The sequence below is a fragment of the Synchiropus splendidus genome, chromosome 9 (assembly GCF_027744825.2).
Source record: "Synchiropus splendidus isolate RoL2022-P1 chromosome 9, RoL_Sspl_1.0, whole genome shotgun sequence".
Lineage (NCBI taxonomy): Eukaryota > Metazoa > Chordata > Actinopteri > Syngnathiformes > Callionymidae > Synchiropus > Synchiropus splendidus.
The window spans coordinates 5475158-5497756 of NC_071342.1; the positions used below are offsets into that span (position 1 = coordinate 5475158).

At 42.6% G+C, this 22599-nt stretch overlaps 1 protein-coding gene across 1 annotated transcript; it reads left to right on the forward strand.

Moving 5' to 3' along the window:
* Positions 1 to 6655: 6655 nt before the first annotated feature.
* Positions 6656 to 22066, forward strand: LOC128765351 (acetylcholine receptor subunit alpha-like). The gene is made up of 10 exons (XM_053876049.1): positions 6656 to 6710; positions 16628 to 16770; positions 18138 to 18182; positions 18449 to 18558; positions 18633 to 18828; positions 19400 to 19637; positions 19993 to 20216; positions 20292 to 20406; positions 20573 to 20697; positions 20862 to 22066. The coding sequence occupies exons 1-10, from the start codon at positions 6656 to 6658 to the stop codon at positions 20988 to 20990; spliced, it is 1380 nt and encodes a 459-aa protein (XP_053732024.1). The 3' UTR covers positions 20991 to 22066.
* The last annotated feature ends 533 nt before the right edge of the window (positions 22067 to 22599 follow it).

The following is a 22599-nucleotide window of genomic DNA, read 5'->3' on the forward strand; positions in this document are numbered from 1 at the left end:
ATGAAACAGTATTGCAGGCTTCATGAAACGGTGTCGGCCGCGAGATGGCACTTTTGGTTTAGAAATGATGTGAGGTTTCATTGAATTAGTTGTTCAAGTCCAATCATTTTACAGCAGACAGTGCCATCTGGTGGCCCCTGAAAATCAGCACAGTGTTTCATGAAACCCATGGATACTTGTTTGGATGTGATTGCTGTCTCCAGCTGAGGAATGACTTTCTGCCTTAAGTGGAGAAGTTTAAGTATCTTGGGGTCTTGTTCTCCAGTGAGGGGCTAAGGGAGTTGGAGATTGGTCGGTGAATCAGCGCAGCAGGGGCTGTATTGCAGTTGCTCTACCACACATTGTGCGTAAGAGAGAGCTGAGCCAAAAGGCAAGCTCTTTATTTACCGATCAAATTTCATCCCAACCCTCCCCTGTGCTCATGAGCTGTGGGTCAGGACCAAAAGAGCAAGATCCCGGATGCAAGGGGCAAAAATTAGTTTTCTCGGACGGGTGGCGGGAGTCTCCCTTAGAGATAGGGTGAGAAGTTCATACACTCTGTCCTTCTCCGTGTTGAAAGGACTCATTTGAGATAGTTCGGGCATCTCATGAGGATGCCCCTGGACGTCAACGATGAGGTGTTTCAGGCTCGGCCAGATGGTAGGAGATCGAGGGGTCGACACAGGACCAGGTGGAGGGATTGTATTTCTACACTGGCCAGGTAGCATTTCGGGATACTCCAGTCCAAGTCCTCCAAGACGAAGCTGGTGAATGAATCAGACCTTCTGTTGCTGGTTGATGACATTACTCTCTGGATCAGTAGAATGTTCCTGGACTGTGCTAAATGGGTCGAGACCCTAAGTAGTTGGGTCCACTTCTCCAGTCACCATGGAAGCAGAAGAACCACGAAAAGTCTTGATGATGTCCGTATGGAAACTGTGGTTTCAACGAATGACAGTATGACTGTAACCACGGTGAAGGTGAGGAGTCTTGGATGTGGTCCGTTCTTGAGATGCGTATTCTTGTGACCTTCTGGGAGTTACAAACCTGCAATTGGCACACACATATGACTGACATCTAGGCTACATCAGGAAGGATGAAGTGGGTCTGAGGAAGTCAGAAAACAGATACATTTCTCTCGATGATAACTTGCAACAGAGGTCTTTTGCTAAACTCCTTGAAATAGATTTCATTTGGAAAGTGTCCTGATAAGCTTTGCCCTGAAGACATGTTCTGGTTTAGGCTTCACTGTCAGTCCTTTTCTCTTCGTGTCTCATCGCTTCCTCTAATCTATTTAAAATTCCTCACGCAGATTCGACTAAACAACATTACATCAGACGGGCAAGACTCGGATTCAACATAAACATTGATCTGTGTGGTCGTCTTTCACGTTCGTTGCACATCTTTCGCCCAGATGGGAGCCTTTTGGATTCCACCATATGTACATCTACTGCATACCTACAGTGTTTTTACAGTCGGGTTTATTTTTAAAAGACAGAAATAACACTGTGGACAGTGGAAGCTGCATTGAAGGATTGGGGAGTTTGGATTGGGGACAAATACGAGAGTTTTCATCAGAAAGATCATACAGCAGAAGGACATCTAAAACAGCAACACTGTTTCACAAATCCTCCACTAGATACTAGCGCTGAAACCGCACAACTAGGCAAATAATTCTGTCATAAAACTAGTGTGAGGTTCATACCATCTGTAAACCTAATGGCCCAACCAACCCAACTTGGAATATCTATTGGCGTAAACTGCTGCATCAAGACACATGGCTTGTTAGACTGTTGTCTGCGACAACATGGCAATTGGGCTGCAGATTTTTGGATTGAAGTCAGAATCTATTGTGAACCCCAACCCAAGACGCACAAGTTTCCAAGTCCAACTCTCAACAACAGGAAGTGAATCTCCTGTGACACACTAACCAAGTTTGTATCGTCTTTCCTCTCCAACTTTTAACCTCGTCCCATCCACTCAGCATCTGCCTCAAATTATCCAATTCAAGGCTAAAGAATCAGTCTCGAGCAAATTTAATTCTCCACTCGGCAAATCACAGGGAAAACACCCAGTGTAAACATAGAGGGGCAAAAGATTAGTTCACCTCAATGAGTCCTGTCACAGGTGTATGACTGTCCAGCTCTTCATCTTTTTGGTGAGCGTTGGGGACCTCCCACCGACGTCTCACATCTGCCTGTGCTAGCTGTGCTAGAGACGTTCGTCTTCTGGTCGCAGCCTTGATGGAGCGAGTTTATAACCACAATACCCAGCCAGGGGCGATAACAGCACTCACAGCCTTGTTAGTCATTGATCTAACTATCTTCAAAAATGTCATTTGTGGTGCGTCCTCAACGGGAATCTCAATTCCAGGACGTCTTTTCTGCTCAACAAATCTCATCACCTGAAAATTTTCTTTCTTGTCCTCTGTTCATTTTTGTCTGAAAAGAGGCTGCGTCCTCTCATGCTGCGTCATTTCACCTACAAATCAATACAGCATTCTTCGTTTCGACAAAGAGAGAGGATGAAAGCCAACTCCCTTGTCTTCGGCTGCTGCATGGAGGAGAGCAGGGTGTGTGGAAAAATAAATGCCAAAAAAAACGCGTCTATTGTGACACCTGGCCATGAAAAGAAATGAAAACGACTTCATCATTCAGAATTCTGTTAAGGAGATAAATATGTTCTTGACTGTAGACTGATGAAGCTTCATGAAACAGTCTTGGTTTTCAGAGGCCACCAGATGGCACTCACTGCTCTATAACCTTTGATAACCAATCTATAACCAATTATTTGAATGAAACTGCACATCATTTTGAAACCAACTGAATCACCTAGTGGAAATGAGCACACTGTTTCAAGAAGATTCATCACTACAGTGCCTTCAGGAAATTTTCTTGATCGTTGCGGCCAGATTTTTTATTTTATTGTTTGGCAGATTTTGTTTTACTTCAATTTTTGTTGTTGTGGTGAAAGTTGCGATCATTCATCATTGGCAATGGAACAACATGGCGGGACTTTTCAAATGTGCTTGTAAAAAAACTGCTGTCAATTTTAGCCTAAAAAAAAGCCAATGCTTTTGACAAAATATAGTTTATTTTGCAAAAAGAGTGTTTCAAGTGCTAAGAACAGACACACGAAAAAATATTTAAATGTACATGCTAAATATAAACTGAAGCCAAAAGTCTTTTTTTTTTTTTTTTTTTTTATGATAATGAGTAGTTTGTGGGCTGACAGCGTCCAGTGAGTGCTCGTTGTTTTGTTAGGGAGCTCCTCACAAGGGTGGAGACTGTGGATGTTTGGATGGGCGGAGTCTGAAAGGTAAAGGTGGGGAATGTTTGTGTGTGTGACTGGCGTTGTTCAGCGACTCATTAATGCAGCCAATTAAAACAGTAACTGCTGAAATGTTCCGCAGGGTCGGGATGTGGAGCATCAGATATATATATATATATATATATATATATATATATATATATATATATATATATATATATATATATATATATATATATATATATATATTCAGAATCGTTACCTTGTGGCCTTTGGTGGCAATATTTGTTGGCAAATGTGAGTGTTTGCTGTCGCACATGACTCCATCTTAACAAGGAGGGTGGGAATATGACGCGCATGCAGTGTAGGGTCAACATACATCAGAGGTCTGTTTTAAGCCTCGGCCTTAATAGCGTAAAAAGTGTAAAAGCAAATGTACATTTGACAAGGAGTTCTGCAAAATTCTTTCCTCCCGCCTCAAGAATGATCGCTCCTCTCACTTCCTGTGAAAGAATTGCTCCTTGAAACCCTCATAGGTGATTTGGTGACTTCTTTATTAGATGCTGAAAACACCTCTGCTACAGATAACTCAGTCTTTCCCCTCCACTTGTGTCATCCTTGACTTCTCCACGCTCATGACACGGTTTCCTGCTAGAAACTGAAATAGCTTTTGTTTTGTTTCACAGCGAATCTTGGCGACTGAAGCAACTCCAGTTCTGGTGGCGCTGATCTGCCTCCCTCTGAACTGATCCAGTCACAGTCATTCTTCAGAATAGATAATGCTCTTCTCTGTTTCAGATACTTTTAGTGACCATTTTTTGTGCGTCCGTGTAACAAAGGAGACAAAGAGAGTTGAAATAATGGACAGTGTTATTAATACTTCTATTCAAGGGGACTTTTGTTCACAGCGAGAGCCTGAGAGAGGAGAGAACCTGACAAAGACTGAGAAGGCCGACGCTGAGGGACAGGTGAGGACACAGAGATGGACGGATAACAAAAGCTGAATTGTGTGGCGACCAGAACCTCTGAGTGTAAACAGAGAGTGAGCCGCAAATGCTCGAATAGATAGGCACACGGATCCACTACGCAGCAAACTCTTCTACCTTGGGTGACTCCTGGAGGCCATGAGTTAGTCTTGTACTGCCATCTAGTGCTGGTGTAAGCTTTGTGTTCATTCCACTGATAAACAGACACGCCGAGGCTGTTGAGGTTTAATTCCATTTCCAAAAGTTTAACGCGCTAAATTATAGTTGTTTGGAGTTTAAAATAAATAAATACTGTCTAAATACATTTTTTAATTCAATGCTATTCAAGTGATCAAATTAATATAAAATGGGTGATAAATTAATTTAGAATCTTTTTGAGTACAAATAATGTTTTTATAATGTTTTTAATGTGCAGGATTTAAATTGATCCTGAAAAAAATAATAATAATGTAAATGCTTCAAGACTATTTGTTTGAAAAAAAAGAAAAGAAAAGAAAAGAAAAAAAATGGTTTCAGCTGCACAGTGACACCTGTGTGCTGTTGATCTTGCAGGGACCAAAGTTATAATAGTTTTGGATTTTTCATTAGTTTTCCTTTTTATCTAGTTTTGAATTTTGGTCTTTCAAATTCAGTCAGTTTTAATTAGTTTTTAGAGTGGATTGGCTAGTTTTAGTTTTTTTAATTTGTTGCTTTTTTTCCCTTCGATATGGGGTATTTCAATCTTCAATCTTCAAGATTGAAATAGTCAGTAATAAAAACTCAACAAAAGACACCACGTAAAAAACGGAATTAAGTTTGGGATGATGAGGTTTTGCCAAACTGCCCCCATTGTGCCAGCCACCGTGGTCACGTTCGGTCGTCAACATGTGACATCACAGACTTGCCGCACCTGGCCGACAGATGTCGTAAAACCATCCGAGTCACAATAAATAGATTTTAAATCCTCTCAAAATGCTTCTTTACGAAATAATGAAGAAATCAAAGGACAATTTTGTTATAATTTTGTTTTGTTTTCATTAGTTTTGTGAAGAGACAATGCACTTTCAGTCAGTTATCAGTTTATGAAAAACTTTCATTTTTATTTTTGTTTCATTTTTATTTTTGTTTCATTTTTATTTTTGTTTATTTTTGTTCCACTGTAACGCCCAGCCCAAGATACTAAGCTCCTCTTGACACCCCTCCCTCTTCTCACCTTACTTGTCGTGGAATCTTCTGCTACCTAGACTTATGGTGCTAACTAACAGTTAGCAAATGATAACACAAACTCAACATGTCCCATAAGTGTTCCCATAAGTGAGACTTGATTTTGCTGTTGGGGTATGGGAAATTCCCACACTGCCGCCAATGTAACCGAGCTTCTTATTAGTCGTATGAGACAGAAATGACCAAACGTTAACAGGAATATTCGGAAGACACTGTTTGTTTCAACACTGCATCAGAAAAACTACACACTCCTCAGTCCGAGTTACTTCCTCCCACAAGACTTTCAAAATAAAGCCGGAACCTCGATTTGAATTCCAGCTACAGTTCAAGAAAATACCTTATGATTTAGAATTGTAGTTTTAGTTTTTCCATTGGTTTTCGTTAACTGTAATGACCTTGGCGGGCACGGTGGTGATGGTGGGGGGGTTGCAGGATGGTGGGAAGGCAGCATGTGTGGGAATGCCTCTCATTCCATCAGTGACAGCTCTCAGCTGTCTGCCTCTCCGTCTCTGTCTGTCTCTCTTGCTGTCTCCAACTGAGTCCATCTGTTAGTCCTTGCCCCCACAATGGCCCACGTTTAGCCCTGACTGTGCCCAGTCTTGTGTTCCAACTGACATTAGACACCAGGAACTGGCAGTGAAACATCATCCACGTGTATGTGAAATGATGTGAGCGAGACACACACACACACGCACACGTTTGTCTTCCTGGCTTAGTGAGGACTGTCATTGACTTACATGAACATAATGCTGTCCCCAGCCTCTCTCCCTAAACCTAACCATCTAAAACAGATGGCTAAACTTAACCTTTACTCTTAACCAAACTACAACCCAGTTATAATAACCTAGGTGTTTTCTAGTTTTAAGGCTTCACAAAGTGAGGACCAGCCAAAATGCCCTCACTTTGCAAGAATGTCCTCACTCTGTTGATTAAAAACTCATACAACTTCTCAAAAGTACAAGAACACACACACACGCACACACGCACACACTCTCACAGTCCACCTGTCTCCCGTGCCTTGAACTGTGGTGAGAGACTTGGATGAGGTCGGGAGGGGGAGGTGGACGAAAGTTTGCCATGAGAAACCAGAGCTGAGAGTTCACCGACTGTGCGATCCAGCTCCTCACACTTACCATCGCTACGTCGTGCTTGCGAAGCCAAGAGTCGTTATTTATTCTGTGACGCTGCTGCAGTAGGTTTCGCTCTGTCGTGGAGATATGAATCTGACGAGGTTCCAGATCTTTCTGACGTGGATTCTGTCTGTATTTGCCGGTGAGTGATCCTGAACGTGTGTTTGTTACTGCCAGTGTGATCCGTCAGTCCAGAAGATCTTCCGAGTGATCAGAACTGGGTCTCAGCAAATCAACATTAGCTCTGTCCCTGAGGTATTTGGTGACCCGCGCCAGATTCAGTCGTAAAAGTTGTGCTGCATCCAGGATCATGTTCCGTAAGTGGAGAAGAGTATTAAACACGCGCCATCGCATTTGGCTCTTGAGAAAGACAGGTTGAAGACTTGGGTTCAATCTACCCAGGTTGAGTGACTTGACATTTCAGTTATTATTTACTTATATTTGTGGCATATAACTTTAATTATTGTGAAACATATCATTATTTATTCTTTATTATTATTGTTGCTGTTTAATGACACATATATTTACATATATTCAAACTCATAAAAACATTATTGTTATTAGTAGTAGCATAGCAAAGTTCATAAATAAAGAATTATTAATGAAAAAAAATCAATATGTAGAGAAAATAAAAACGGCACACTGGAAGAGCAAAATAAAATAAAAAAAAACGCTGCTTAATAAAAAATCTGCTTTCATCATTTTTTAAATATTTTAATTTTATGCACTTATGAAGTCATTACTCACCAGTATGTTGCGAGGTGATTAGTTCCATCAACTTAAAGTTCATATGATTGTTTTGTGCAAAAACCTGAATTGCTTTTGCATAAAAAGTCAATACATCAACTTTAACTACACAAAGAGTTAAAATAGCCAACCAGACAAAACATTGTTGAGACGAAGTTGTATGGTCCCCTGTGGCCCCCATCATTTTTGTCTGCTCCTCATATTAACCTCAGACAGTTTGATCTTGTTCCTGTGTTTTTCATTTGTGTTCTGCTGATTTATTTTTTGGAATGGTTCTGACTGGAGCTCCGTCGTCCACTGGACACTCAGAGTAGACTGTAAGCATCTTTGCCAAAACAGCCTTAGCCTTTTGTCCTTCGGGTAAAGAAGCCTGAAGAGGGCAGTTGAGCATTGTCCTCATTCCCTCTTCCACAGTCTGTATTCCAGGAATTGTGCACAGCTGATGTGGCTGCAGTGCTGATCTATCAAGACTGTAAAGTCTGCAACTTTGCTGAGGACACGTGGCTGTTTGTGTACACGTTGTCTCTGGGGAAGATTGCACTCTCACCCTGCAGATGTTCTGCCACATTCTTCTCCTCATCGACTCGCTTTGAGTCCAAAATACTCACTCTCAAACATGAAGCTTTACATTCCACCATTACCCGTAATGACTTTCTGGGGGTTTTGCTGGTGAATGTTGAGCTCTCCAGCCATGAATTTGAAATCAAGGTGAGAGAATTGCTGTTGTGCACAAGTGAATCAAAGAGGAAGACCAGATGATCTGTACAAGCACAGAGGGCATAACCTTAGCAGACAAGAAGCGCTGACATCATCCCACTCTCACCTTGATCCCTCCTTCACACCGCCTCACCACTGTCTCACTGGCCTCTTACATGTCCTGCGCTGCCCTCACACTGCTTTCATGCCACTGACTTTCTCATACAGCACCAGGATCTTAACCACCTGGTATTGCATCTGACCTCATCCTATTGGTCATTCACTGGTGAAGAGGATGACCTGCATGGTGCACTCATGTATCAGTGATTCTGATGCTTACATACCCATAGTTTGAAAATAGCTATTTTCGGAATAACTCATCAATTTGGATGGGCTGAGAAGTCAAACACTGTCAAACACTAAAAATGATGAGGCTTAACATAAAAAAGTTCAATTCAGATAACACGAGAGAGCGCCATCTAGTGGCCCCGAAACTGATGACAATGTTTCACGAAGCTTCATCACTACTTAATCAAACATTAGGTAGTAAAAATGACAGAACTGATCCCCCTGTTTTAGAGTTCTGAGGGTAGCTCTGGTACCCCTGAGAAATTTGCTGTGAGGGCCAACATGTGGACATCACGATACGTGGCATGACTCTGACTGCAAGCGGTGGAAAAAGAAGAGCATGAGTCCAGTTAAATCAGACTTCTTTTCTCATCTCTGTGAGGTGAAACCTCCACTTCACTCCAAAGAGATCTGCCGGGAATTGCATTAAGGGAAGCTAGCTTCGAAGGTGGTGCATGCTGTTAGTAAACTTTTGAGCTAAAAAGATGCCATTGTTCCAAAGAAATTACTCTCCTGCCCTGGAAAGGCTCCTGAGAAGGAGGTGAGAAGAAGAAGAAAGACGTGGAACTCAAATTACGCCCTTTATTTTCGTCTCATCCAAGCCCTCACCAGTAATTCAGTCTCCAGCATTCGACGCAGATTTACAACATTTGTTTAAGCGCTGGCATATTTTTTTTAAAGGCTGCGGTGACAGATTGTTACGAGGGTCTGATGGGTGTGCTGTGTCAGGATAAATGGATGCTGCCTGTCAGCCAACAGTTGGACATTATCTGCATCACTGCAGATGTGCAATAAAAGATGGCGCTGGGCTGTAAATCTCGGGAAGGTCTGCACCGCGAGAAGCCGAGATCTGCTGTGATAAATATTTACAAGCGGGTGTTTATATGTCAGTTTATCAAACAAAGACAGTGAGAACGTAAACATATATTTTTTTATAATTAAATAATTACGGAGCTGTTGTAAGGATTGATCACATCACGTCCTTGAACACAGAGCTGCTGCTACGATTGTTTGGATAGCTCTTTAAAACGACGATTTACTGCATGATGCGATCGCTTCATCTGCACTGCCTTTGATTTGAGTTAATTGAAGTTTATGCAAGAAAATATTAGCTGCACTTTAGCAGAGCCTGGAACACCAGAGCAGAAGCGTGGGTTTCTCTTCATACGATTGGCGACAACGTGACTGGAGAAATGCTTGCTAGAGCTGGTTTGCAGTTAGTTTCCTCCGCCTCATTTTAAACAGAATGACCGGGCCCTTGATACTCAGGGTGTCAGCCATCCACCTCACAAGTTAGAGCGCAATAAGATCAACTGAGTGAAAGAAGCCACTCATGTCATGCAACATATTGATCAGTATCTTCAACCCACCAACATGAGTCATGTTGCTCAGGCAAGTTGTAGACGTTCTGTCAATTGTAGACGGACTCCGCCACACCGGACTGGAGTGATCTATGTATTCAGGGTTGTAGCGTTCCTGTGCTCTCAAGATCACTTCGACTAATTCATGATGAAAACATGGTGATGTTCTCTCACATGACATCAATTGAATTAGAACCGTTTTCTTGATATTAATAAGGTCATGTTTCTGCCCAAGAGCATTCCCAGCCCATACTTAGCTCCACTTCTTCTGTGTTCCCGAAGCTGTGACTGGATGTGGAGGTTCGTCAAATCGTAAACGTCATCTTCTGACGAGTCAACTAACTGCTACAATAGTAGGTGACAGGGATGGACGATATGGACAATGTTGTAATTACTGCGATAACGATAATTATCACGATAAATACATTTTCATTGGACACACTACAGTCTTTCTTGAAACTGTTTTATGATGAAACTTATTGAGCCGTCTGTCTGCTGTGTCTCATGTCTCTTAACAGTTGACTTTAACTATGGACCAGTCTGGACACGTTTCCTAGATATATTGAAAAAAAAATATCAGAAATAATATGAATAAATGATCATTTAGTCATATTCTATTCCTGTTTTAGAATTTGTTGATGGTCCCTAACTGATGCTGGGTCGTAGCATTAGCGCTGCCTGTGAGAGTGTGTCCGAGATCAGTGAACCCTAATGGGGACGCAGAAGAGGAAGTCGCCGCCAATACCGGAGCGGAGGTCCGTCCAATATCCATCTATTTTCACCACTGTGTTTTACCGAGGCACCAGCACATGCAGGGAGACGTACATGTGTTGATGTGAGCCAAGGCAGACGACCGCGTCAGAGAACCTATGAGGACCACTCCATCTAATAAAATAAACACTGATCCAGAGACTCACTGTCGACCAGTGTCATTATCAAAGGTTCCCTGTATTAAAAATACGTTTAAAACTACAATCCACCACACTCTCCGCAAATGTCACATGCCAGTGTCGGCTGTCACACGCAGCGGCGCTGGAGAGCGCGGCGCACTGTCACGGTCTCGTCATGTTCACATGTGAGCTGCGTGTTTATCGAATCTATTGTGAGATGCAGAATTGTCATTGTGGCAATTGTGTTTGGCGGTATATCGTGTAAGATAAGTTATCGCCCATTCCTAGTCGGTGACAAGTTGACTATCAATATAATCACTTGTTGCAGTCCAAGTTCTAATTTAATTTCAAGTTTTTTCTGGTCACCATAATAATCTGGGAATGCATATATGGCGCAAGGTCCTTGCGTTTGTGTTCTATCCCTCTAAATTGGTCCAGCTTCTTGCTTTGGTCAGCTATGGTGAGCTACCAAGTTGGACTATTTTCAGTTCATGACAGGTTTTCAGTTTGATTTTTCCGGAGGATTTTAGGCAAATTGAAAGCAGGATGCGAAGAACCTCAAACCCAGAAAGTATGTTTACAAACCACAATTCATTCATTTAATGAAGGCATGAGAGTGAATTTATTGAAACATTGTCATAAACTGAGAGAATGAGCAACGAAGAGGCACACTAGAGGCGACACTTCAAAAAGACTGGGTACCTTTGAAGAGAGCCTTTGTACACTGGTGCTGCATTTTGGCTGACAATGTGGGTTATTGAATTGCTGCTGCTTTACAGGCAAAATGTTAGACAATAGGTCTTTTGTGTTTCGTTTCAGTTCCACTGGAAGTTGTGAGGTTCCCAAGCATTAGTGATTGGTGGATGAGGTATCACGAAACAGTAGTGCAGGTTTGATGAAACAGTGTCCCAATTTTCAGATGCCACTAGATGGCACTCTTGGTCTAGAAAAATGATTTGATGTTTCATTGAATTAGCTATTCATGTCTAAGCATTTAACAGCCTCTGAAAATCAGGGTACTGTTTCATGAAACCTCACCTATCCATCACGACCAAGCATTGTGATGCGAGTTGGTGAGCCTTACTTTTACTCTGATACAGTCATCAAAAACATCATTGACAGTATCACTTTTTGTATAGAACAAACCTTGGGGGGAAAAAAAGAAATGAATTAAAAACCTTTTTTTTAAGAACACGTCCAGAAGCTGGGGCCATCGATGAAGCTTCATGAAACAGCGTCATCACTTTCAGAGCTCAGAGGGTTGATACTTTTCCGCATGAATAATGAAGCATTTATGACTATTAGTTGTCCCCTAAAATACATGAAACATAAATTAAACTGCTTTTTCGGATGAAGCTTTGTGAAAAAGTTTTCAGAGCTCAGTAGGTGGCGCTCTCCATTTAAAAAACATAACGTTTCATTCGTACTGTTGTTCAGAGCTGCGTGTTCATCTAGTGGACTCAGAAAATGGCGAATGTGCTCCGTGAGGCTTCGTCAGTCCATCTTATTTTGTCTGATCAGAATGAGTTACAGGAAATTGGTATTCTCAAGATGTAAGTGCAAATAAGTCGCAGATCACTGCAACAGCCCCTGATTTTCTCCAACCTGATGTTGGTGTTCAGCTGCGTGTTGTCAGTCGATTGCAGCTGTTTTATGGCTGGAATTAGTTCAATATGAAAACGTTGCGAGCATGCAGCACATGATGAAACCAACTGGACTGCTCTGAACTGAAGGTTCTGAAGTAACAGCTTAGCTGTCCGGCGGCAGCTCAGCGTCTAGATGGAAATTGGAGTTAGGAGAAGGAAGTGATTGACAGCTCCAAGTGGCTCCTCCATCGCACCCCGTTTCTATTTTTGATCGTAGCCTGATCAAAGCCTGTTAGCCCGACAACAGTCCCGGGCAGCACACGGGCCGAGACAACAGGCAGCCATTGACATAAACACACGTCTGACCCATCTAGATCTGAGAAAGAAATCCTGTGAATGAAAACTGCAAAACATGAACCTTAAATGTGCTGTGTGCCAACACAACTGCTGGCTACAGGAAACTTGATCCAGTCCCCCACAGCTCATGGAGTGTGAATGGCCGGCAGATTCCAGGAATAACATGCGAAGGATGCGACTTGGGTAACAAAGCAAGCAGCCGTGCGCTAATCTGCGGGGTCGTATTGAGAAAGATCTGAGCTGCTACTGGGATACAGCTGAAAAGTGCAGCTAAAGGCTTCATTACATGACTCTTCAACCAAAACAAAGCTTCATCTGAGACACTGGAGCAGCTTTACCCCAACACCAATTCAGCCGTATAAGAGTACCATTGCCCTAAAATCGTCCCCAGTGTGAAAAACAGAAAAGCAGTTTTAAAAAAACAGAAAATTGACACATACACTGGCCGTATATTAAAAACCTGTTCCTGTTCACTTTCTTCCTCACAGGCTTTTGACTTATTTTACTGTTCAGTCATCAGTTCACCTGCTTCACTTCACAACAGTTCCCTCTAGCTGGTATCGAACCTGTGACTGCAGAGGCTGCAGCACTAACCACCAGTCCATCGTGCTGAGCTTGACAATATGGCAGTATGGGATGCATTTGAGGCGACAAGTTCACAGCTTCCGTGTGCTTCTAACACTTTCAGGCAACATTTACCCCATCAAATGCTGAAGAAAAACATAATTCCATTGATAGATCGTGGCATGTTAACTGCTAAGAGCCTAGATTTTATGGTGACGTGTGGAGGCTGCAAATGCAGTGCACCGTGCACAGTGCACCGAGTTCCTCTGAAGGATCTGATGGACCCACAGACAACAGAGTCCAAATGTTTTGTTCCATTAATATCCTGCCACAGTTGATAAAGGGCTACTCTGCAATTCACCATGTTGACTGTCCACTAACTTGTTTCTGCATTCCAATGACTCCAAACTTTTTTAGTACAACTTGAGAGGAAGAGGGAATTCTCTATGGTGGCAGGAAACTGCTGACTACTTGTGAGGGAGGAGCGCCACTAGTGTGAGTGGGTCACATGAGTGCACAGGTACTTCCTGACGGGTTTGGAACCTTTCACACTTTAACTTGCTCACCATGCCGATAACATTCAACCCAAGGAAAATCTTTTCTATTAAAGGAGGCCCTTTAAAAGAATCACCCCTGCAGGAACCACATGAATAACCGCAAATGATGTTGGATCTCTGGGATCCTCACATACGCTTAAAGTGGCACAATAGTCATTGCTCTTTATTCGAGAATTGAAAGTGATGTGAAAGACCAAGTGAATCAAATAATATCTTTTTTAAATGGTAATGAGATTCCATTTTTAGTGTGAGTGAATATAAACATGTGTTCTTGATAACCAAACACTGACAACTGCGACTCTGTCGACAGTGAACAGAAGTCATTTGGAGTTGAATGTATTCATGAAGCTTTATGGGATCTGTTTGTCCTTGTGAGGGGGAGAAAATGACGAGGTGGACTGTAATGAGCCACAATTTATCGACCATTAGTAGAAACACTCCCTGATCACAGCAGATGTCGGGTCATTTTCGGCTCTTCACTATGGTAATATATGTTAACTTCTCCTATAAAGACAGATTGTGCTGCTACAATGCTGCTTTTGAACAATAATTTGTCTGCGGCCGTCTGTCTGGGCTGCGACGTTTTTTTACGGTCCATGTTTCATGAGCGCTGAATTATTTACGAGCTCGTAAAAGAAGGGGTTTAAGACTCCTCGAAAAGTTGTGTGTGTTTAAAGAGGTGTTAAACACAGGTTAATTGTTCTGAACTCCGACTGATCCGTACTGAATGTCCGACGGATCGGGCTGAGCCGGTTTTTGCGAAACAGCCTGTCTGTGCTGAGAAGTGATCGGCAGCTGACACAATACTCACGTCAGAGGTTTTACCAATGAGCAATGTCAGTCCGTTGGCCAGCAGGTCTGTTGACCCTGTGGTCTGTTCCTTCCTGTCTGTCATCTGATCATTCCTGTCTCTTCCTGTCCCCCTCTACGTCTCCAGTTTCGTGTTGTAAACCAGGCAAATGTCTGTCGTGTGAATCAGTTCAATCAGCTGGTTTGTGCCCGGAGGCCAGTTCCGGTATGGAAGTGATGGCAGGCATGTGAGCGTCAGCTACTTATGGCCGCAACTCTCTGCGGAGCTCAGACGCGATGAACCCAAAATAAAGTCGCAGATGAATGTGTGAACCAAAGTCGGTGTCATCTCTGTGTGTCACTTGGCTCGGTGGCTCGATGTGGTTTAAAACACTGAGGCAGCCCTGCAAAGCTTAACACTGAACTTACTCGCCACGTTTCCACAGCCTTTGGAGCTCATTGGGTCATGACCTGACCACATTAACTGTAAACAGGAGAGAGATGATGGCACGACATTCACTTCCTCCTGGACCTTTCTTCTGCCTTTGCTTTCATAAAACCTGTTGCTCCACCAAGCGATGAAGCTTCATAACATCTATTTTCAGAGCACAGTCGATGGTGCTCTGTTTAAAAAAGTTTAATTGAAATTGCAGTACAAAGACAGAGCCTACCGAGCAGAGATGGTTCCATGGAGAGAGCAGAGAGTATATTGCGTCATGTTTTTCCTGTTCACATGCAGTAGATTGAAAATGCAACTATGAGTAGTTCACCTCGGTGACGAAAGGTGGCGCCGTGAGTTCTTCAGTCCTTCTGGTTCCTATGACAGTAGAGCAGGGATCTCAAACTCACAGGCCATTTGGAGGACATCCATCCCTTCTATGATCTTATAGTGTTCAATGCTAGCGCTTACATAGAAAGGTAGAGCTTTTATTCACAGTGCAAATTCCCCAAATCACTCAAATGGCATCAAAACACTGCAAATATTACGAGAAGTAATTTTGACAATGTGATGAGGTGACACCAATACAGGAAAAACTAAATAGAACATTGACCAACACAATGATCAGGACTGGCACCAAGTGTTCTGCACATTAGTGGGGATGACTTGTTACCATGTCACACACGGCATTGGAAATTTGTGTATCAGGTGGAAGATGATGATTTCCGTGATCACAGAATTGCGGCATTGGATGGTTAAAACTACTGTTAAATATCACAGTATTAGCCATAATATGGCTGATAAACAGTTTTTTGTGAGGAAGAGAGATGTGTGTTTCCGGAAATGCAAGGCACAAAGCACGCTCCACACAGACTGAGCCTTCTGCTTTAAAAGTGTAAGCATAGCTCGAAGCGGTGGTGAGCAGCTCTCTGCCTGTGAGAGAGCTCAACCCTCTGGTTCAGTGGTTCTTAACCTGGGTTCGATCGAACCCTAGGGGTTCGGTGAGTCGGTCTCAGGGGTTCGGTGGAGCCTCCGCCGCAGAGGTCCACCCCTCAGTCTAGTCTGCAGTTAGTGTATCATATTTTATTTTTTACTAAAGACGGGTTCGGTGAATGAGCATATGAAACTGGTGGGGTTCGGTGCCTCCAACAAGGTTAAGAACCACTGCTCTGGTTACATGATGAGGGTGCTTGTTTTATCCACCTGTAAGTCCTGTCGCAGAAGACACCAAGTGTCGTTTTCAGCATCGGTGTCTCCAGGAACAGATGCTGAGTCTCTCAACAGCAGAGATAGTTGCTAGTTGAAGGTGTTTTTTTTTGTTTGTTTTTATTGACAAGCTTTTGTCACATAGCTTATAATGTGAACGTAGCTTTGGTGGGAGCAGCTGACTAAGTGAGACTAGACGATGATCAGGAGCAGGTTTTCATAGGTGATGAGTCTCAGTAGAGTCTGGTGATAATTGAAAAGAGGGAGAATATGGTCCCCACGAGGTTAAGCCTCAATCCGAGGATGAAGACTTCAAAATAACTAGGTCATGATAATTGGGTTTCAGTTTGGTTCAGGTCCAGGTTAAGGTTAGCCATTTGAGTTGGATGGCTTGGGTGGGGAATATGAATGCAAACTGTTGCACTTCTTTGCAGTCTGGGGTATTCTCCATGAGAACCGCATGTTCTGTGTTTGCAACTGGTGAAAAAGCCGACTGAGTGGATTGTTTCTGTGTCTCAGGTACAGCCATCTGCTCCAAGGAAGAGACCCGCCTGGTCAGCCACCTGTTCTCTCAGTACAACAAGGTGGTCCGTCCGGTGAACCACTTCAGCGAGGCTGTGGTGGTCACAGTGGGCCTGCAGCTGATTCAGCTCATCAGTGTGGTGAGAGAGTCACCACCTCAATCTGACAGGAGCAGACCGCTCCATCTTTCTCTAGCAGACAGGCTTTCTATTAAGGCCACAACAGGCATTTCCACCAAATCCAGTTTTTTAAAACTGATCATTCCATTGAAGGTTCTAAGGGAACTCAACTGGACACACCAAGTTCCTCGAAGAAGTGCATCTTACACTGTCTCAAGCACAACACAGAAATACAGACAAAGCCAGAAATAAGGGCACATTATACATCACACTGAAGATTAGACCCACATGGAGTGTCTCTCAGGGGAAAAAAAGCCTTGATTACTGTTCAAAATATCTGCCGTCCTTTTGCTTAGTTGTTGTTAAATTAAACTACTTTGCTCATAGTAAACATTTTTCCGCGACACAAGCTGTCATAAAAGCTACTTTTTAATCGCTGCTCGTATCTCATCTTTTGATTCTGCATTCAAATGATATGAGTTTGAATTATACTACTGAATATAATATACGATTTGACCCCGGAACCATCGCTTTAATAGCAGTTGTGTGTCTTAACAGGAGAATTCATGAAAGCGTCTTTAGCTAGTGCAATACAGTATCTAGCCACTCGAGGGCAGTGTTGGATTTCTTTAGTCAATTCGGATACGCGCCTTCTCAAAATGGAAATCCTAACTGCGCTGAAGAGAAATCTCTATAAATTTAAACTTTAGATTAGATTAAATGAGATGGTCTTTAATCTTAACTAAATTTGAGTGAGTTAATGTTTAAATTAGTGACGATATTGTGTCCCACAGCAGTGTAGTGTAGGGCGTGGAGTAAACCAGTGGTCCTTAACCTATTTGATCTCAGAGCCCACATTTCCCAGAACAAATGGATCCGGGGCCCATTCAAGTAATAGAACTGATTCATTACTCTTTATTTCAATTGTGATCAATAACCATATTTAATCTACTCACACGTAAACAAACCAAACCCAAAACCATTGCAAAGCTACGCTACACGATCCATTTTAAATGATTCGAACTTCTAAAACAAAAAAGCATGTGCACTTTGTACGGCCTTTTTTGCTTCTACGGTTTGACCTTGTAAATGACTGCACACCGACTTTAACACTTCAACATTTTTTATTCTAGTTCAGTTGTCACTACAATCAAATGTAATTTCACAGTAATATTTATCATATATCATGTCATCATATCATAATCATATTTTAAAGAGACTCAAGGTTCCAGTACAATGAAGCATTTGTGCAAAACCCACCTCATTAAATACCAAAACAGAAGCCAAAAAAAATATTAATGTGAATTAATGGACCTGACAAGAAAGGTTTTGTGGGAGGGGTTAAAATGAGCACTTTGTTCACGTGTGTTTCTCTGTGTGTCCGTCAGGATGAAGTCAACCAGATCGTGACCAGCAATGTTCGACTTCGACAGGTAGCACAAAACATCAGTGATGTTTCAAAAAACAATGTTTTACACACCCCAAATCGTGTGTTCTAGTGAGTGAATGAGATGTACTGGTCAGCAAGAAAAAAAACTTTTGAGCCGTCACATTCCCCAAGACAAAAACTGTAGCTGTTTTGTGGTTTTCTGTTTCTGTCTTCTGTTACTTCTAACCTCGAGTAAACAAACCCAGTTTTGGGTGGGTCATCACTCCTTCACTGCTTTTCTGACCTTCAATCTAATGTTCTCATCCGCAGCAATGGGTAGACGTGAGCTTAAAGTGGGACCCTCAGGAGTACGGCGGCATCACGAAGATCCGGATTCCGTCCACGGACATCTGGAAACCAGACCTGGTGCTCTACAACAAGTGAGCCTGCAGCAGCGTGACCACAAACCTCATCGCCTGTACTTACCTTCTCTCCCCCGATCGTTCTTCCACAGTGCGGACGGCGACTTCAACATTCGTCATGAGACTAAAGTTCTGCTGGAGTACACTGGGAAGATCACCTGGAACCCGCCCGCCATCTTCAAGAGCTACTGCGAGATCATTGTCCTGCACTTCCCCTTCGACCTGCAGAACTGCAGCATGAAGCTGGGCACCTGGACCTACGACGGCAAACTGGTCATCATCAACCCGGTGAGGCTTTCTCCTCACGCCAACTTCCCTCAAACAAGGGCAGAGCAATCAAACATCTGCATTAACCTCCCGCAAGGAGAAAACAGCCGTTTCATATATCATTAAAGATTTATCTTTCCTTTAAACACTTGTTGTAAAATTTTGATGATTCCCAACTCTAAAGTGGTCATAATCCCCTCAGATTGATTAGAAATAAATCCCTGCTGCCTTTCCATCTGAAGTCCCGTTTAATGGCGTCCAAGAAGGTATCCATGTCAGAAAAGATTGGTGGTTCAATGCCCGTCCAGGAGAGCTCAACTCGAGCCTTGTGGAAACCGATGAATGCAAGAGAGACGGATGGTTTGATGGAGAAGGAAAGGAGGAGTGAAGGGCAGATGGTTGAAAGAATGAATGGAAAAGAAGTGCATGATGGGTAATGTAGGAGAGAAAGTTGAAGGACAGAAAGGGAACTTCAGTAGAAGAACGGAACTCTGACGCTCGTCGTCTTTCACCCCTAAAACTGAAAGTTGAACTTGGGAAAACTGACACAGAGCCTTTTTACATTATTGTTCTATAACCATATAACTCGCAGGACAGTGACCGACCAGACCTCAGCAACTTCATGGAGTCCGGAGAGTGGGTGTTGACCGACTACCGGAGCTGGAAGCACTGGGTCTACTACACGTGTTGTCCAGATACGCCCTACCTGGACATCACATACCACTTCCTGATGCTGCGACTGCCCCTCTACTTCATTGTCAATGTCATCATTCCCTGCATCCTATTCTCCTTCCTGACCGGACTCGTCTTCTACTTGCCCACCGACTCTGGTACGTATGTCTGCGAGACTGAAGAAGGTTGTTGACAAGGAATGCGTATCAATGCCGTCCATTTGCAACACAGAAACAAAGAAAGGAAGGAAGGACAACGTAAACACCCTTTCATTGGTATTCCAATAGAACTTAGTTGTTCATTAATATTTCATTGAAATTTTCACATTCTTTCGTTTGTATTCCTATAAAACGTTGTGTTTCCATTGGCATTCATGTTCACACATTCGCATTTCACTAAAACATCCACATTCACTTGTTTGCATTCCGAAAAAACTTTTCACGTTCATTCCATTCATTCATTCGTATTTCCATAAAAGGCATTTGTAGCTCACAATATTTGGTGTGCGTCCAGGTGAGAAGATGACCCTCTCCATCTCTGTCCTGCTGTCCCTGACTGTGTTTCTGCTGGTCATCGTGGAGCTAATCCCGTCCACCTCCAGCGCCGTGCCGCTCATCGGGAAGTACATGCTCTTCACCATGGTCTTCGTCATTGCCTCGATCATCATCACCGTCATCGTCATCAACACGCACCACCGATCCCCCAGCACACACACGATGCCTGCCTGGATACGCAAGGTGGGTCTTTCTTCCTTCGGAACCGCAGCCGGCGGAAAGATGGCAGGTGAGGCTGAAAAGATTTTGTTGTCTCAGGTCTTCATCGAGAAAATCCCCAACATGATGTTCTTCTCCACGATGAAGCGCCCAAGTCAAGAGATTCGACAGAAGAACATGTTCCCCACTGACATGGATATTTCTGACATCTCAGGTGAGGGGAAAGCTTTGTGAAACAGCATCGTCTTTTCCGGAACCCACCGTTCAACACACTTATTTTAAACTTCATATCTTTAACTTGAGCGACAGCACTGTTTGACAAAGCTTCATCAGCCCATCATAAACACCTCACAATAGGTGACCAACGTTTTGCTTCGCAGGCAACCCCACCCCCACCACAGTCACCTACCAGTCCCCCATCGTCAAGAACCCCGACGTCCGCAGTGCCATTGAGGGCATCAAATACATTGCAGAGACCATGAAGTCAGACGAGGAGTCGAACAATGTAAGTTTTAGAGACCACGGCATGCCACGGCATGTACAGAAGAATGCGCTCGGAGAGGGTATTGCTATGTTTACCTCCTCTGCACAGCTAGCTGACGGAACAAGAGTCAAATGAGCCGACAATCACCCTCACACTTGTTAAGCCCTTTGTTCGTTTGGTTCCAGGCAGCAGAGGAGTGGAAGTTTGTAGCCATGGTTCTGGATCACATCCTCCTCTGCGTGTTCATGGCCGTGTGTATCATCGGAACGCTCGCCGTCTTCGCCGGACGACTCATCGAGCTCAATCAGGGCTAGCCGAGCCCAGAGTGCACAGCTTCCCACTCAAAGACAAACACAGACAAGGTGTGTCTTGTGTTTGTCACACGGACAACCACAGCGGAACAGCAGCGACTCATGCGAGTCATGTGATCTGGAAGGATCGTACTTGAAACTTTTTTTTTTTTTTAACCGTTGTATTTTCCGGTGTTTTCGGATCAGAGAGCAAAATATCCTCCACAAGTGGAGTTTTATTGGTTTATTTCGCTCGAACTTCACATCCATGTCTTGTTGACGTTATTGTTTAGTGGATCATTGTGCTGCAGACGACTGTTGTGAGTTGAATGATTCATTGTTACAGATATCTCCACAATGATTAGCATGACACCATGACAAACAAAAACTATTCACTAAAAAATAGAACTGTGTGAGAGAAAATTAAGGAACTAAATGAATAAAAACAAGGATTTACTGTTGCAATTCACCAACAAACTAAACCAAAAATAGCTATGAATGCTTTACTAAGTTTGGTTGTTTTGAAAAGACATGAACTCCATTATGATTGTAAATATCTGGAGGAGAAGCAGAAAACACGAATCAAATCAGTATGTTTGCTAAGACACTTTTGGAACTGATTGTAATGAGTTGCCGGTGAAGCTTCATGAAACACCACCCTCGCTTACGGAGCGAGGCAGGTGGAACTATCAGTTTATATGATACTGTATAAGGTTTTCATCTAAACAGTTGTGAAAAGATTACAAAGTGCCATCTAGTGGGCGCTGAAACGGACAACACAGTTTCATGAAGCGTCATCTGCTGCTCACATGTAAATAATTCAGGTTTGAACCTGGTGTGATGACGTGCAATAACGGTTTGATGCGTTTCGATCAGACAAAGATTTAATAAGGTCAGAAGATGTTTTGTTGTCGTGTTGTCTTAAATTCAGTTTGTAAAGAATTTTAACAGTTTGTTTATACTGCAACAAAAATCTTCCTGCAGCAATCCGTTTTCAGACAAAACCCCCAGGAAAAGAAGGAATCTTAAGAGGCACATTTTTCATTTCCCGGAATTAAAACTTGTAAAGACATGTTTTCTGATTATTCCATGTGAAGTCACAGCTGCAGCTGAGTTAACAACTTTATTTATTGTGCAGCTGTGACTCATTTCTGATGCATTGTTGGAACCAACTTTGTGTGTTTTATATGAAAATTGTTTGAAAGTGGGGAATTAAAGTCCCATCATCATGCTGCCGCTCATTTGTGACTGACTACATTAGTGAGTCCGTGGAATATTAGCAGAGCAATAAGTCGTAAATAAACGCAGACCAAACCGAGGGGGAAAAAAATGGAAATATGAAATACTTCTCAAATACATTATTTCTCTGCATTTTTCCTTATTTTTCTCAACTTTAATTTCTGAATTACAGCTCTAAAATGTTCCTTTAAAGTAAAAAAAATAAATGAATACAATTGGGCAACAAAAATCACAAATAAACATTATGAAAATATATTTTTATTCATAAAATTTTTTTGTTTATTATTTGTTTGTTTAAAGCATGAGATATATGTATATATATGTGTATATCATCTCATATATATACATATGAGATGAGTTTTTTAATCACATGATAAACATTTTTTCTTTCATA

Coding starts and splice junctions, on each gene's coding strand:
- LOC128765351 (XM_053876049.1), top strand. CDS start 6,656: ATGAATCTGACGAGGTTCCAGATCTTTCTGACGTGGATTCTGTCTGTA. Junction 16,771..18,137: donor TGATTCAGCTCATCAGTGTG/GTGAGAGAGTCA, acceptor TGTGTCCGTCAG/GATGAAGTCAACCAGATCGT. Junction 18,183..18,448: donor GCAATGTTCGACTTCGACAG/GTAGCACAAAAC, acceptor TCTCATCCGCAG/CAATGGGTAGACGTGAGCTT.